Source organism: Marmota marmota, unplaced genomic scaffold (genome assembly GCF_001458135.2).
Source record: "Marmota marmota marmota unplaced genomic scaffold, marMar, whole genome shotgun sequence".
NCBI lineage: Eukaryota > Metazoa > Chordata > Mammalia > Rodentia > Sciuridae > Marmota > Marmota marmota.
This window is the reverse complement of record NW_026000019.1, coordinates 18,895,454-18,913,755: the sequence shown is the minus strand read 5'-3', so window position 1 is coordinate 18,913,755 and position 18,302 is coordinate 18,895,454. Positions and strand designations below refer to the sequence as shown.

The window sequence follows — 18,302 nt, the reverse complement described above, 5'->3', positions numbered from 1 at the left end:
AGCGGTGGGGAGGTGGGAGGGTGGAGGATGGGAAAGGCAGCGGAGCACAACAGACACTAGTATGGCAATATGTAAATCAATGGATGTGTAACTGATGTGATTCTGCAATCTGTGTATGGGGTGAAGGTGGGAGTTCATAACCCACTTGAATCAAAGTGTGGAATATGATATGTCAAGAAATTTGTAATGTTTTGAACAACCCACAATAAAAAATTAAAAAAAAAATAAATAAAATCCTTTGGATGTATACTGAGTAGTGGAATAGCTGGGCCAAATGGCAGTTCCATTCTTAGTTTTTTAAGAAATCTCCATACTGCTTTCCAGAATGGTTGCACCAATTTGCAGTCTTACCAACAGTGTTTGAGTTTACCCTTTTCCCCACATCCTCGCCAACATTTATTGTTACTTGTATTCTTTTTTTTAAATAACTTTATTTATTTTTTTATATGGTACTAATGATCAAACCCAGAGTGCCTCACATATGCTAGACAAATGCCCTACCACTGAACCACAACCCCAGCCCATTATTTGTATTCTTGATACTGTTTATAGCAACTTTATTTAAAAAGAACTCCAAATTAGAACACTCCAAATTTCTCAACAGCTAATTGTTTTTGTTTTATGCTTATTATTTTGAGATTTATTTTTTCCTGGGAAGGACAGAGAATAAGAGATAGATGTTAAATAAATATCTCTTAACTTGGGGATTGACAAAGCTCAAAAACTTGAAAATGAACCCAAGTCGTTAATAAACGTAAAAAGAATGGCAGTCATCTACTTAGTGTCTACAATGTATCAGGAACTTTACATATAATTGCTGGTATTTTTAGCATAGTTTAAACATATTCCTCTAGTAAATGTTAATTTATTTAACCCCAACTTATGTTTCTTACACTCAATAAACAACGGTAAACAAAACAAACATGAGAATGAGCCTCAGAAAGGGAAAAATATTTGTCCAAGATCCAAGATCCATGATCCATGATTCATTGTAAAACTGGGATTCAAAAGTAAGTTTGCTGAGCTACAAATGTAGAGGCAGAGTAACCAGTTATGATACTATTGAAATAATTTTTATGATAGACAGGAGCTATAGCAGAAAAGAAGTCAGATTCTCTTTAAAAATCTAAGCAATATGATTTCCTAACAGATTAGATGGATAAAAGAGAAGAATATAAAGAATGATTCCATGACCCAGAGGTTGGGGGCTCAAGCAATACAATGGAAATGAGGAGGGTTTCATTTGACCTGCATTAAGAGATCCATTTTGGACATATGGAGTTTGAGATATCTATTATTCCTCCATGTGAAATTCTTGAGTAGTCAGTTGGATTTACCACTCTGAAGCAAAAACAAGCAAATTGGGTTAGAGAGAAATATTTTGGAGTTAACAGTATATGGATAGATAATGTGATGTTGATTATGGTGAGGATCACATGCTGTAGATTGCCAATGTTCAAGTGGCAAATTTGCCATTAGGTTATGAAAATTGAAGGACCTGATTTTTATTCAGACTCACAAAGAAGCTAGAAGGCCATTTGCTTTTGTGAAGAGAGATAGGTGATTGAAGTCTCGTGGGCAGCACCAACTGTGGGCTTTTGGTTATGTTTTGCTTACTTGTTTAGAAGCTCTGACTCTTTAAATACTTGGAGAAATGTTCAGCTAAGATTCAGTTGAATCCATAAAGCCACAGCTCTTAAATTGTGTTCATAAAAATAATCTATGGGTCAAAGCTGTTAAAAATTTGGTTTTCATGCCTCCCTACTGGAAATATTTATTAAGTGGACTACAGATGAATCCTAGGAATCACTTTTATTTATTTATTTAGTTTTTAGTTCTAGTCGGACACAATACCTTTCTTTTTATTTATTTATGTATATGTGGCACTGAGGATCGAACCTAGAGCCTCGCACTTGCTAGGCCAGTGCTCTACCGCTGAGCCACAACCCCAGCCCTCACCTTTTTTTTTCCTCCAAGTATCCTGGGTGAATCTGATGCAGAACCATGGACTTCACTTTGAAACTCTGCCATTGACCACTGAATAAATTGTTTGCCTTAGGATATCATAAAGACAGTAGCTTCTTTGTATATCTGTCCAATGAGCTTAAAACAGATAGGATTTGTCATGGTTTAGTAAGGTAATATAGGGTAGCCACTTTCCTTCAGTGCAAGGAGCTTGTAAGTTTTCTTTCATTGACTACATTAAAAATGTCCTTGGGAATAGGTTTTGATGAAGAAAGAGACCAATTGAGAATAGTAGGTGATGGGATAGGAAATAGTGAGTAAAGAAAAGATCAGAGATTTCCTCTTTAGATTCTGTTATCCTGAGTGCACAAGATAACACTATGTTAACACTAACACTCAAATTTATGATTCTTTATTTGTTCACTCAACAAACTAGAAGGACTCTGAGCCAGGCACTATTAGACCCTGGATTCTATGTTATCAGATTCCTTTCAAAGACTAGATGTTCAGTCAGGCAGTACAACCAAAAGGCAAGGAGGGAAGATAAGAATTTCTTTGTGTCTTCCACTCCAAGAACTAAGACTGTCAAGTTCACCTATGAATGAAGGATCCAACTCAGACTCTGTGTTGAGGCTCTAGAACAGGGATTTACTGTGACTGCAATATCCCCCAGACAACCACGAAACCAGGTGGGAACAATCACCTTCAACAAATGAACTCAGAGATTCCCATTCTCATTGGGATATTGGAAAGAAAAGGAAGTTGCTTTAATCCCCATTTCCCTTTTAGACACAAGGGTAAAACTAAATGTTAAAGTAGGATTTTTCTGACTCAGTTTTAACTGGCACAATATGATTAGTATCTTCATACCAAAGTGAGATTAAGACAATATACTCTGAAATATACAGAATTTATAAAAGGGATCAAAGTAATCTCCTCCAATTCCCACTTTTAGATACTTTTACAGCCATAATGTGGAAAAGCAGAGCTTGATGACAGCATTTGTAGATAACTGTGCTTATGTTGTGAATCTTCATCCACTACCTTGGCAGCAATGGAACTTTCTAAATTCACATCTCTTAAGGACAAAAGGGAACTTCTTAGAGAACTTTGAAATACGTTTATTGATTCATATATACAAAGAATTGGTACCTGACTCCTACCCAAGAAAGCAAAAGCTGACAGTGGGCTACAATCTTTCCCCAGAAATCTGTTTCTCTGGAGGAGAAAAGCCAGTGGTCAGTAGTGGAGACAGGAGGCTGTTTCTACAATGAGTTGGGCACAAGCTCTTTGAGCTTGTGTGGGCAAAGCATGTTTTCCAGTCTCCCACGAGTATATATGCAACTCACAGGAGACTCCTAGAGTTATAGAGTGCGTATTCTTTCAGAGCAAGCAACGAGTATGTGCGAGGCATCATTTACAGCTTCTGTGTGAAGAGGAATTCTCAAACTGCTGACCTATCAGTCAATCTTGTTTACTTCTCTTCTCTAATAAAAAAATGTGCTCCCATTGAATTTCCTAAATGGAATTCCCTCAGTGGGACAGAGCAAGGCAGCAATTTTATTTCCAAGATGCAGATAGACTTCACCTAAGGAGTTTGCTCTAACAAATGTACAAGACTTTCACTTTTTAATCCATTGCCATTTTCAGAAGCAGAGGCTTAATCCACAGTACTATAACACACCCTGGGCCAGCTTTGAATGAGGCAACATGGAAGGCAAAAGAACAATTAGTGTGAGATGGGTCAGGACTGGCTTCCGTGGTAAGCAGGGTGGAGTGGCTGAGGTGGGAGGAAGTCAGAGAATGAAGGTGCCTGACTAAGTCATCAGGAATGGGAACAAACTGTAACCCAATCTAATTACACCTAGCTTTCACTTTTGCCTATAACTTGCCAAGAAGTCTTACATGGGCAAGGATTTCCCTGATGTAACTATGTTTTTTAGATCACTAACTCTAATTATCCAAGTATCAATCAGCTGCAGTCCAGATACTATTATGCATTTGATTATAGTTTTAAAATGCAGATGAGGAAAATAGAAGACATTAAAAACAAAGGCTGAAATGAAAACACCAAGAAAATTAAGAAATCATCTGTTGGTAGCCATCCTTCTGCCTGAAGTGAAGAAACCTGTTTTCTGTGAGAAATCACTGTTGCTTTGAGTTTTTGCTTGAAAGTGCAACAATTCCACTCTCTCCTTGCCTTCCTTGATTGATCTAGGACTGAGGCAGGGACAGAGAAGAGTTTTTGGAAAGGGAAGTTTTTACAAACAGTAAGGTGCTAGTGAACCAGCTGCCCAAATGGAAAGCTCTCATTTTCAGTGTTTGCCAATTCCTGTAGTGTAAATACTACCACCATAGCCAATTCAGAAATGGCCATACTTAATAACCAGAGTGCAAAGGTCCTGAAAATTTAAAAATAAGCTCTCATGAGCTGGTGCCAGCCCACTCCAGTACACTACTGCTTATAATATACCAGAAATTGATAATTGATATAAAGTTTCTACAAATATATGTGATAAACCTTTAATTTCCTGAGAAAATATGCAATACAAAGGCCTTTGTTTCCAAGTATTTTGTCTCACAGCTGCTCAGCAGATATTAATTTAAAATAAGAAGAAATAGCTTAGCCTGCCCCAAGAGAAGTTTATGGCACACAATTACAAATATACTTAAATTAGCTTTACATGTAATAACATTATTTAACATAATTTAGCTTTTCACAAATATCCATAAATATTTAAACTTTTAAAATGCAATGTTACATATTTTTTCAACAAGACTTATAAAAGCAGCAAACTTTTACAGAGTTTAAAATTTTTAAATTGAGTGCTATTTATTATTTTTAGAAGTTAGCACATTTGACCGACATGGACTCTTTGAAGGAAGGAGGTGAACTTGGAGGGAGTGAGCCCCAAGCAGAACCACAGGATTCCCTGCTCCAGGCAAGGAAGGGAGTCAGTTTGCTGGTAAAAGAGAGGTCCATGGAAGCTTCACTTTACCCTGTGCTGAAGGGAAAATATCTTCTGAAAATTATTTTTATAGATGTATAATGTGATAGCAGAATTTAGCTTTTCACAAATATCCATAAATATTTAAATTGTCTTAAAATGCAGTGTTACATATCTTTTGACAAGAACCTATAAGCAGTAAGCTTTAATAGAATCTAAAATTTTTTTTAGAAAGTTTTATTTTTAGAAAATTTTTTCCACTGTTTCACACTGTTTGAGTTCTGAAGCTGAAACATCTGTTACAGTGAAAAGCCCAAGTAATTCATCTCTAGTTGAGTCAAGGCAGGATACCTAGGTTGCATCTGCTTCTACATTCTGTTAAAATTTTGCCAAAAATACTTGCTCCATTAACTTCATAGAGTTGCCATGTGGTATATGAAAGCATTTTGCAAACTGAGGAAAACTAGCTCAAAATATGAAATCATTACTTAATATAACAACAGAAATACCAATTTCTAGTATTAAATCTATTGATTACTAACTGTGAGTCTTCTAATGGTGAGTCTTAATTTACAATTGACATTATTTAGACACATAAACATTGAAGCTCTAGGTGAAGGTTCAGAAAGACCTCCTTGACCAATTGGTTTTGTAAAGAACCCTGTATTCTGAGTATGATGAAACAAAGGGAAATTCCCATAAACAGTACTATCCATTTCATGCACCCGTATAGTCCCAGTAGTCTCAAGAGTGTTCTGTAACTTCTAGAAACACTGCATCTATAGTAGGGTGTTCTTGCTACAACTGTTGCCAACCCACCAACCTGCCTACTTTCTATTGGGAGACTCTCAGAGATGGATGTAGGGGAAGAATGATAAAGCAGATCAAGAAAATGAGAACAGGCCATGACCCTACACCCTTTTAGCAAACCAGATAAGATTCCCATGGAAATAGGACCTCATTTTTCCACCTAGGGATTCAAGGATTGAAAAAAAAAAAAAAAAACATCTCTTTCAGGGTTTCTGTCCCGTGCCACCTGTATTCATTTTGCCATGGATTATTGAAGTATCTTTGAAGACCCAGTGTCATGGGTAACCAAAAACCTATGGCCCTTTTTTTGAGTCACTTTCAGATGAGCATGAGAGAAAAAAAAAATCTCACATGTAGAGGAGTTTGTTTTGATTTGTATACCCTGACAAACGACAGGCACTGAAGATCTGTCCCCTCCAACCGCCCACCGTCTCTGCATATGCCAGATAGGATGAGGAAACCAAATCAAATTTCTAGGAGTTGAACTGAAGGTTGGCTACTAAGACGATCCCCCAGTAGGTGTTACTTTTTAGAATCTGGTCTTCACTGTTAAATATCAAACCTATTGTGTCTCCAGTGTGCAGTTCATAAGTCCCTCCTACAGTCTGGATTTTAAAGTTGTTTGTTAGAGTCTGAACGGCATCCTTGTTTTTACGTAGCTGCACCTCAAAAGGAGCAACTCCTTTGTAAGTTGTATCAAAAACCACTTGTCCATAAATCAAATACAAGCCATTCTTAAGGATTGTCAGCTTCCAGTCAGATGTCTTATTCATGCAAGAAGGTTCAGGAGGTACCATTTGCCATTTTGAGGGTAATGGTCCTGGAAGAAGGGAGGGAAAAAGGAAGCATATTTATTTTATTATTTTATCCTTTTATATTTTTTAAAAAATTTTTTTTAGTTGTAGATGGACATAATACATTTATTTTGTTTATTTAATTTATTTATGTGGTGCTGGGGATCGAACCCAGGCCCTCAACCACTGAGCCACAACCCCATCCCCAATATTTTATCCTTTTCTTGATTAAATTCTTTAATACCCACAGGTTGTTTCTTTATACACTCTATACTAGTCTTCTTCAAACATTATTTTAATATTTTAAATTAAAAGAAGTTGCAAATCCTAGGTATATCTCTTGCTCAGAGAGCTCTAGGGAAATATATTTGGCATAGAAAAACAAGTTAAGTGGCCCTGCATCTCTTGTCAATTAATGTTAATGGAAGGAAAGACAAAAGGAGGAAGGAAGCGAGAACTGCACACCAGGACTGGGGAGCTCGAGTGGCAATCCATGCTTTCTCCAGGTAAATCCTATTTACTTTGTGTTGCTTTACCAATGACACCTTCCTTAATTAATCCATATAAAATAACACTCTCCTGTCACTCTCTCCCTTTACCCTACTTTGTCTTCTTCATAGAAGCTGTTGGCGTGTAGCATATTAAAAATTAATTGGTATATTGTCTGTCTCATATACTTGAATATAATATCTTTGAGAACAAGTGCTTCTCTATTTTGCTTATTGCTGTATTCTCAACACTCATTTTTCGAGTCAGGGTCTTGCTATCTTGCCTAAGTTAGACTCAAGACTCCTGAGCTCAAATGATTTTATTATGGCTCTTCTCATCAGTGTGTACGAATGTGTCATTCAAGACCTACATGGGCTATCATTATCTAAGCTCTCCTACCCCAGCTACTGGTGAATCCATGAGTTTATAAATAGAAATTACTTGACTGTTTAAATATGGGTATTCCTTGTTTAATACTGTCACCAAGGGACAAAAAAGGTTTCCAGATCCTATCTACATTTTCATAGGTACATATGAGATTTAAATATTTACCTCCTAGTTGGTTTTGAACAGCCATGTGATTTCAGGGCCCTAGGAGGTTCTTTTAAACCCTAAGTGCTTACCTGGCCTGTTCTCTAATTCTCTATAATTTGGGTTATAGAAGACAAAGCCCTGCAGAGTTAACATTTCAACTTAAGTTCTCATTCATGTATAAATGACTAACGTTAAGACATGGAGGACAGGTTCTGGAGGAGAGTGAAAGAGAGGTGATTAGAGCAAGAAACAACCTCCCTGAGCCCCAAGCAAGCTCTTGCTCCTTGACCTGTAATGGCAGGAAGTACTGTCACTATTTCTCCTATTCATTCAGCAATGGGGTCACTGAAGAACTTCCTTAGATCGCTAGAGTTTCTCAACTTTTACCACATGCAGGAGGAATTTCCAACTTAGCATGAATTCCATACCTTTAACTGGCAAAACAAAAATAAGACAGAAAAGCAGGGACAAATAGACAGAAATTTTCTAATCCCTGCAAGCCCAGGAAGCCTGGAGATTTGAGTGATATGGGAATTCGGGGGTTGCAGAGTTAGCAGTGAATTCTCATCTTCTGCTCTCAAATGGAATGGTGTTTGTTTGACCTGAAACCTATAAACACCAAAAATGTATTTACTTGAAGTTTTGTATGTATTCTAAGAAATATTCTAATGCTCCAGGTAATCATTAACTTTAGTGATTTTATTTTCTAACAAATATCAGGTAACTATAAGGGAAAGTAACTCAGAAACTAAGTGAAGAAAGGAAAAGAGCAGAGAAAGTGGCCACTGCCTTAATTCATTCCTCTTCTACACATTTGACACCAGCTGCGTTGTCTCCACGAACCTCCCATGTCATCTCCTGGACATTAGCAATATCTGAAACGTGAGCAGTGCTTTGGGAAGCACTTGTAAAAACCTGAAACGTGTTGTCCTTATCAAAACAGAATTAAAAGTCAATTCCTGTGTCTCAGGGAACACAGGCTTTCTTGAGAGCATCGTTTCGTCTTATATCAAAAACTAAGACCAGTCCAAGGGAGGAATGCAAGGGAGGCTACTCACCAAACTTGGCCTGGCAGGAGTCTGTAGCAGCCTGCTGTGGAAGGAAAAGAGGAATTGGTCAGGATGACAACATATCACTGTTGTCTTGACTGACTGATTTAAAGCTTCAGAATTCTGAAGCAAACCACTTAACCACAGCCATAAAAGGAAAAAAAAAATCCCTCCCTCCCTCCACCGTGTCCCACTCTCTGTTTCCCTGGACAGGTGACCAGCTCCATCCTTTCTCTCTCATTACCTAGCTCTCCTTGTGGGTCTTTCACACAAGATTAAGGTCTTATTCCAACTGATGTCTACCCACAAGACCACTACAGATCTCGGCCCTTTCCCGCTGGCTCTAAAAGTTTCTTATAAACAGCAATCAGACACCCCAGAGACTGTGCAAGGTGACCTATTAGTACGTGGAGGAAATAATGGAGTTTCTACTTATGTTCATCTTGATTTAAAATAATGGGAAAGTAAGTTCCAAAAATATCTACAACTCTGACTTGATAAAGTCATCCTTGCTCATTGATTATTCATCCTTGATTAGTCAGATAATCACACCTCACACAAGCAACTGCCATAACCTCAGAAAGGGGACCAGCAGTTTCCAACTGCTGCCATGTGCTGAAGTTTACATACTAAAAGAGGTCATCAGTTGTGGTTGATTTACAAATACAGATATTTAAATTCTAAATGCTCTAAGACACTTTGTACGAAGACAGTGTTATTACAGCTAAACCAAGGGACCTACCTGATTAGACTTGGCCACCCACTGGCAGAGAAATAGGCAAAAAATGGAAAAATTTTTTTGGAAAAAAAATAATTTTTATGCAGTTTGATCAAACTGGGGAGAAACAACTAGATGGGTCCCACAGAAGCAGTTCCCATTTACAGAAACAAAAGCCAATGACATACTTGTGTACATCTAGCTAGGCCAGAGAATATGTCAGTTTTAGCTCCCTTCGCCTGGTCCTCAGCGTGAGGAGTTTTTATTCTCAGCATGAGGAAGTTTGGGAGCTCTCTGTTTCGATTAGGTACAAGCACGATTTTTTTTTTTTTTGTGCTATCAAAGTTCTTTGGTTTCCTGGTGACAAAAAGACTTGTGACTTTTTTGAACTTAAAAGTTTGGTGCAGGGCTGTGGTTGTGGCTCAGTGGTAGAGCGCTTACCTAGAAGGTGTGAGGCCCTGGGTTCAATACTCAGCACCACATAAAGATAAATAAATAAAATAAAGGTATTGTATAAAAACAAAGATTTATACGTGTTCTGTCTTTAGGATTTCTCTGGCTGCTATGCTAGAAGTGAACTAAAGAGGCAAGGACAAGAGCAGTGAGAACAGAGAAGAAATCATTGTGTTCTTCTTGGCAAGAGAACAAGGGCCACTGACTAGGGAGCCAGGGTGGAGATGGGGAGAAGCTTGGAAGAAAAGGGCTGACTGGGATGCCTGACAGGAACATGGGACAGGGCGTGAGAGAGGCAAGTGTGACACCAGGGTGACGCCAAGGTTCTGGGCCGAAGTGCCAGGAAAGCTAGTTGCTGAGATGGGCACAGTGAATTTAGAGGGGGCCCAGTCAGGAGTTGGTTTGGGAGATGTTACATTCATGATGATTAGTAGGTGTCCAAGAAAGGGGTTGAGTAGTCAGCAGGACATAAGGGTTCTGGTGATACAAATCTGGGTATCTTCAGCTTGTTGCTGTAAGTTGTGAAGTTGTGTGAGACCGTCAGGTCAGGGAGTGCAGACGGTGATGAACACCAGGACACTGCCATGTTCAGGGGTCAGAGAATGAGGAACCAGCAGAGGAAACTCTGAAGGAAAGGCAGTGAGTCTGAGAAGAAAGTGTCTTAGGGAGAGGAGTGACCAGCTGCTATCAAATCCTTCTGATAGGTATGAAAATAAAAGGCAGAGAATGGATCAGTGGCTTTAGTAACAGGGCAGTCATTGGAGTTCCTGACAAAAGTAGCTTCTGTGATGTGATGAGGGAAGAAGCTTAATTAGAATAGATTTAAGGATAAACAAGAAAAGAGAAACTGGACCAGTATTGCTCTCCAGGAAAGGGAAGAACTGGGTGGAGCCAGGCTGGTGCCAAGTCAAAGAGGCTGGTGCCAAGTCAGGACAGAAGCAGTATTCAAGGACACAAGAGGTAGACGGGTGGCTCTGAGTCTTCTTCCCTCACACTCCTGTTTCCTCTTGAAACCTCAAGGCAAAACTGTCAGCTGAGTGTGAGAATGGGAACAGATGTTTGATGTCTGAAGAGAATCCAAGTCCAGTGGAAAGGATGAATGGACCGGGAAATTTTAGGCTGCTTCTAGAGCAAAACTGAAATCCCAGTTAGCATACATATGTTGGAAATTATAATGAGAACATTTTATTGAGAAGGAAGTAGAGTAGAAAAGTCCGGAAGCCACCGTTCTAAGAAATAAATCACTGGATTCCCTGTCACTGATTTTGTTCTTTTAATTTTTTTCTCCTCATAGTGGTGGTCTTAGGAGAGAAGTTGAAATTCAGTTTAGGTCAACCCCTGATAGGCATGTGACAGAGCTTCTCTGAACCCAACTTCCTCATCTGGAAAATAATAGCACAAAGCTCATTGAAGTTGTTGTTGGGGTTAAATGAGGTAATTCTTGTGAAGGGCTTTCCCATATAACCTGCTTGAACCTGTTCAATAAATATTAGCTATTTTGGTAATGATGCTGATTATAATGAAGAATTGACAAAAATTTAAGTACTAAATTCCCAACATCATTACAGCTTACAATAGCATTGAAAGCTAAAGAGATCAATTTAATGTTCTTAAGAAGTTTATGATCTTTCAGATGGCTGGGGTGGCACACGCCTGTAATCCCAGTGGTTGGGAGGCTGAGGCAGGAGGATTGCAAGTTCAAAGTCAGCCTCAGCAACTTAGTGAGGCCCTGTCTCTAAATAAAATATAAAAAATGGCCTGGGGATGTGCTCAGTGTTTAAATGCCCCTGGGTTCAATCCCTAGTACCAAAAAAAAAAAAAAAAAAAAAGTTTATAATCTTTCTAGAAAGACATGATTACATACACACAAAGCAATTAGGTAACAATATAAGTATAAATGAGTGCCAAGATACATTCCATAGATCTCATGCCAGGCACCACAGTGTATAAAAAGTATAGAGAAAATTCAAGACCATGGTTGTATGAATTGCCAGAGCCAGAAACTACAGATACTGTATTGCAAGCTGCTTTAATATCTAGATTTTACTATATAGAGCTATAGAAATTGCCACTGTGGTTTTCTGTAATTATTGCCATAAATGAAGTCTAATTGAAAAATTATCAGGTTGGCTGAAAGGTATGGCCTTTGAGGAAGAGATAAATTGGGAAAGAATATCCATATTGTTAAAAGATTTTGTTAAGTTTACATTCATTGTAATCTCACTAATAGTAATGTTGCAAACACTAATCGCCATCTGTTGAGAGAATAGCACTTGTCAAGCTTGTCAGGCACTGTCCTATCTCATTAGTCCTTAAAGCAACTCTGTAAGAATTGGCATGATCCTTTACAAATGAGGCAATGAGGAGACGCCTAATTCAGTAACTAGTCCAAGGTCAGGAGACTGTAAGAGGCAAGGCTTAGATCCAAACCCAGCTTGTCTTATTCAGAACTCCACAGGACTACCTGTGGGGCAGTTTCTATTTATAATTCTGATGATGTTTGAAAGGAGTAAGTACCCACTTATAAAGAAGGGCATGGGACTTCCAGTTTCACTTGTTTTTGCTTAGAAGGATCAGTTGTTCTTGTAACCTTACTTTAGTTTAAGCCTAGACTTAAATAGTTGAGCTCAAAATGGCAAAAAACTCAATTCTTTTTTTGAAGCAACCCTAAGCAGATCATCACTTGAGTGCAAGTACAGCTTCCCCTTCTGGAAGTGTCCTTTATTTCACTGTAACAGGGGACTTTACTGAACATTTGGTTTCTTAGAGACAACTTACTTATGTGAGGTTATGTTCTCTGGAGATTGACCACACTCCTTGAGCTCAAGCCTATCCTTTTAGTTAACCATTTAGTTAAATGAATCTTTCAGGAGAGGAAATGATTTGTTTTTTTCTCCCAAGGAAATATCTATTGGTGTAAAATGAGCCAAACTTCCCATCTAACATTTGTAAAAGTGGGGATTTGTATATAAAAATTGAGTGGAGAACAAAACAAAATAAAACTTCTGGGTCCATGAGAAGGTGGAAGTGGCTGCCTCACAATGACTCATCGTCTGCCAGCCACTCAGATCTCCTCTCCAAAGAAGTTTATTAATGGCCAAAAGGGAAAGGGAGGTGCAGGCAGGTGGAAAGTGGAGGCTCATCAGAGAAACTAGCCTTCTGAGCATCCTGTCACATTTTCCTAAATTTGAACAAACTCTGGACTATCTTTTCATTGAAAAGCTTCATGTTCTTTAGGAGAGAGGATCTAGAATCATAGTTGAAAAATGTGGATTAACCAAGTTTGATTCTGGCAAGAGGTGTCCTTTGAGAAGGTATTTCCCTCCCATTCTAGTCATGGTGACACCTACATTCAATGTTCTTCAGAGCCATCTGCCTAATAAAACTTGAAGTTTCAGAAGGAAGCCTTTCTAAATGGAAGTTATTGCTATTCTCATCATTCCTCTTCTTCAGAAACCTAAATGCTCAGAGATTCTGGCAATTCTTTTCTTTCTGTTCAAACTTCATTGCTCTAGAAAGTCCACACATATTTTTGATACATCCCTGAGAGAGAAGGTCTGTGATTAGGAGTGCCTCTGATGTAGTAGGACCACATCTTTGAAATCTTCTTGTCAGTACCTTTAGAAAAATGTTTCTGTAGTCACACCCCAGCTCTTCCTTAAGAAGGGCATATACCCAAGGTGCAGTCTTCAGATGTACCCCCAAATGGGTTCACTCCTGAATTATATAATGTTTCCTATTTTCTTTTTGGTAACAGTCATCAGAGAAAATCTTCTAGTAAAGAAGCTAACTTATCTCCATTCCCATGGACAATCCCATTCTCTGGTCCCACATCTTGCACTGCAGCTCAGTGGGAAATTCCTGATCAGCATCAGGGGCTTCCCAGATAGGCACTTACTTCCTCCTTCTTCCACGAAGCCTTCCTGGATTACTCCAACCCAAAGTCTGCACCCACTTTTGAATTACTAAAGCTTTGTGTACATACCGATGTTAGATAAATTATTGATCATTCTATTTTATAGCAAGCAGCAACATTAAAATAACAAATCCATTCCCCTACCACTGTTTTTCAGATGAAAAAGCAAAGAACCAGAGAGATTAAATGATTTTCTCAAATTTAAATAGCTGATTATTGAGAGACCTGGAACCAGAATCCATATTTTTTTTTTTACTCCTGGATCAGTGCTATTTCCTCTCTCAAAGACATGCTAACCACATGTAACTTACCTTTTTCTGCCCTCTATTATCTTCGGGAATCTTTTCCCTCTACAAGATTGTAGCTTGCCTACAATTTCCTGGGGAAAGGCACCATGTTTTATGCCTTTGTTTGTCCTCTCAAGAAGGTATAGCAGAGTTCCAGAAAGGCAAAACATACTCCACAGGCATTTGCCAATCCGTTGACTCAATCAATTATCTTTTACATCTAGCTCAGTTCTGCAGCTAACATTTAGCACTTCCTGATACCTTTGTCTCAAAATACACAAATAAGCTCCAAAAACCATGCCATTATAAGATCAAGATTATATTTACTCTATTTGCACTCACAGGGCTCTTCCTTCCAATTATCTCTACAATACTGAGGAGTAATGAAAATAACTAGACTAACAAACAAGTAAAGGATCCTAATAAACAGTCATCTCAGGTTCTGCTTCCTCCTTACCTTGAGTGGGAGAAAAGGAAGGATTAGTGCACTGAAAGAGCAAACCGTCAGAAGTATTGCTGAGCAGAGGAGCCATCGCTTATAGGACCATCTCTGTGCTCCCTGGGGACCTGGGTAGCTTAAAGGCATGTTCTCCATGTGGCTCAAAATCCTTTTCCGGAGAAATGAGAGCTGTGAAAAGTAGACACTCACAAGTGATGGGTGAACGATGCAATGTCATGTTTTGTAGCATTATGGTAATTAGAAGTGGGTGTGGGAGGCGGAGTTTTCCTTCTGTCAGTGTTGGAAAACGATACTTCCAGGCTAAGTGCTGACTCTCATTCGGCACCTGGCCAAATACACGCAAGGACTGAAAGGCTTACAGCCAACACAAACACAGGGGGGGAAAAAAAGAAAGAGACGTACAAGGGAAGTTCAGAGGAAAATCTTTCCTGAAGCATGAGGAAGTGTAGTGCTGGCTACAGTGTGCTGTGGTCTATGCCCAGCTGGGGAAGCCTTCCTAATCATTTCCAGTGGAGAAAATTACTTTTATAAGAAGAAATAAAGTTTGAAATAAAAGTTTATAATACGACAGATGTCATGGACAGTGAAGCAGTGTGTTGGGGAACTGGATGCATCATTTAGAAAAATACTCTTAATGAAGTCATCATATAAGCATACCTTATGTACATACAATTTTATTGTCAGGTGCACCTCGATAAAGCTGAACAATATCAAATGTATTACTAGAATTTAATAAAAAATTTATAAACACAACAAACTCAATTTGTCATATTTCACCATTTAAAAACTCTGAAGTGCCAATGCTGGAATCAAATAGAAATCAAGTTATCATATGAAAGGCTATTTTCCTACAATTTGTCACCAGCCTGAACTTAGACTCTGTTTTATAAACAAGTGTGATTTCTTTCTGTCATCAAAATGCTGATTTACTACAAAATTGAGGAAGACTTCTGTCCTCAATAGTCTGTCCATCTGTTGAAATGGGGCACCTACTACCTTCTGTACCTGGCATCAGGTACACCTGGCATCAGGCCTAGGGGGAACCTGAGCTTTTCCTTCATGTAGACCCTGAGAGCCATGCCTGGTACCACCTAGCTCCTACCTGCTCCGTGGCTTTAGGCTTATTACTAGACTTCTCTAAGCCACAACTTCCTTAACTGTAAAGTAGAGAAAATTTCTACTTCATAATACTTTGCAAGAATGAAATAAATGTGAAAAGTTTAGTTTATAAGGAATGTTTCATAAGAATTAATTTATCTTTTCTCCGCCGTCTTTAGAAATGTGTTGATGGTTAATTCCATTATGAAATCCAAGAAAAGAAAGAGAATTCATTGTATTTCCCATGGGAAATAATTCAACTGAAATTTACTTAAATGAAAGGAGATAAGATGAAAGGATTTTTTAATATTTTTTTTTAGTTTTCAATGGATCTTTATTTATATGTGATGCTAAGAATCAAACCTAGTACCTCACATGTGCGAGGCAAGTGCTCTACCACTGAGCTACGACCCTAGCCCAAGATGAAAGGATTTTAAAGAAAAAAAAAGAGAGAAATAAAGATTTTTTTAATTAAAAAAAAGAGATTTAACATCCTCTTTTTTCAGAGAGGAAGCTAAGGGCAATAGGCATGGAGTGGTGCCTTGAACCACTAACAGGTGGTTAATAATGAAGAGCAGATCCAAGCCCAGGATACTATTTTTGGAACTGAACCATCCTGTTTTGACTTGGCCCTATTTTAGCTTGATAATAAACCATTCCTGAAGAGGATGATCACACAGAGCAGCAGATGTTTTAGGCTCTGTGCTCGGTGCAGTTCAGGGGTGAGTGACAGCCTGACTCTCCATCAAGGAGGGTGCCTTGACCTCCAGCTCCTGCCTTGTGCCACGCCTGGAGCTGGAGTGCAGACCCTCGGGCTCTGGATTTAAAGGGACCACTGAAAAGGAGAGCCATTTCCTTCTTGCTTTTTTGGTCTGTTTCTTCTCCTGTCCCCTCTCCAAGTTTTAGGTGGAACTGTCCTGCTTACTCACTTCAGTAAACATTTATTCACATGAGGAACCATTGCAGATAAATCCAGTTCCTCCTTCTGTCCTTGATGGAGGTTAGGCTTTGGTATACCTTAATGAATGATTTTAACTTCATTGATAGCATCTGAAGAAAAATGATACTCTTATCTCATGAAGGCTACATTCCAGGCCTCTCCATGAAACAGGGCTTAGAAATGAAGAATCTTCAAGTTAGGACAGGTGACAGTAGGACAGGCTTTTTGAAATTCCACAGTAATGAGTCAGAGTTGGTACCTTTTTGTTATAACCTATGAGGATTGCATGTGATGTCTCAGAGTCCGACAAGAGGTAGATGACCCACAAACTCATTGTGTTTATGGCCTGTCCTGGCTCAGCTCTCTGAGGATGAGATTTTTAAAAATTAAGTCCACCTAGCAAATCAAGTTTGAACATTTACTATCTGCCCACTATTCTACTAAAAGCTTTGGGGGATATAAATTTAAAAAATCACAACTGCTGAGGAATCTGCCAACCAACCATATGAAAAACTTACAAACAGGGAGACAGATGCTCAAATTAATATTGCATATAGAACAAACCTCAGAAAATAGATCTAAAAAATCTAAAATCATAGAGAAAAGGATACTCTTTCTTGAAAGAGTGATAAAATTTGAGGAGTAACTGTTCAGAGGTATAAGCTTCTGTAAAGGTTAAAGATTAAAAATAGAATTTATAAAGTAACAAACCTCCCAGCCTTTTTCCTGTGTATGTGTGGTGCTCCATATCATGCATGCTAGGCAAACACTCCACCACCGAGCTGTACCCTGAACCTCCTCGTCATTCTTACTCAAGAGCTGCAAATGGGGGAATTTCTGAACAAAACAGTAAAGAAATTCTTTCTGTATTTTTCTGATTGAAAAAAGAAAAAAAGGATCCAAACTATGTTTAAGAAATTTTAACTGTATTCATAACTGCTTTGAAATCTCAATGAATCAATTATATAGCAACTTGAGTTCAGTTATTGACTAAACCACACTAAATGCATTAGTCACCTACTTTGTGCCAGCTGTGTGCCTTCTAGAACTGTGCACACTCATCACATTTGAACCTCAAGCTGCCCTGGACTGATATCTCTGTCTACAAAAATGATGAAAGTGACACTCAGGAGGGTGAATCATTTGCCCATGGAGGTAGAAGAGGGAATGAACCCTCATCTGTTGCCTCACTTAACATTTCTTCTGCCTCTTATGCTAAAGGGTGTCAAGAAGATCCCTTCTGGAGTATATAGGGTGGGGAGTGTAATAAGGTCTTTGGGAAACTGATACCACTTTCCTCCCAAATCCTGCATTGCTCTGGTCTCACTCCTTACCACATTTTCCTTATGCAACTGTTAATCATGATTTTATTCTTGTGTTTGGTGTCACATGTTCAGTCATATTCAGTATGTCAGAATTCTGTGAAAAATAGTACCCGTGTGACTTTGGCCACTCTGAGAATTGAAGTATTCATAGTCATAACAAATAGGGCTCATTTGGCTTGAAGATATTTGGATATAGATAAATAGGTGAGAGAGATGGGAAAAGTAGACAGATATGATAGTGTAAAGAGAGTTTTAAACTTGGAACTTTATGAAGGCAACAACAGTGTCTATTAAAATTAATAAATGGCTTTTCTATAAGAAGTGTATGTATAGCTCAGTATGCATAAGTAAATATGTGTACAGACATGTATATAGACATGCATGTGCAAATGTGCATATGATAAGATGATAAATTCTAAAAGACACATAGAAGTTCTCATAGCAATCTCCAGGACATCCTCTCTAAAGAACTAGTATGACCCCGATCAAGATGGCCTAGGAAATATTTTTAGGTTC

At 38.5% G+C, this 18,302-nt stretch overlaps 1 protein-coding gene across 1 annotated transcript; it reads right to left on the bottom strand.

The window, feature by feature from the left end:
- Positions 1-2,918: 2,918 nt before the first annotated feature.
- On the bottom strand, positions 2,919-14,848 carry Tnfsf18 (TNF superfamily member 18). The gene is given in 4 exon segments (XM_015491806.2): positions 2,919-6,543; positions 8,599-8,632; positions 14,421-14,576; positions 14,578-14,848. Coding segments are annotated over 4 exon segments (612 nt in total). The 5' UTR covers positions 14,653-14,848; the 3' UTR covers positions 2,919-6,196.
- Positions 14,849-18,302: the final 3,454 nt, after the last annotated feature.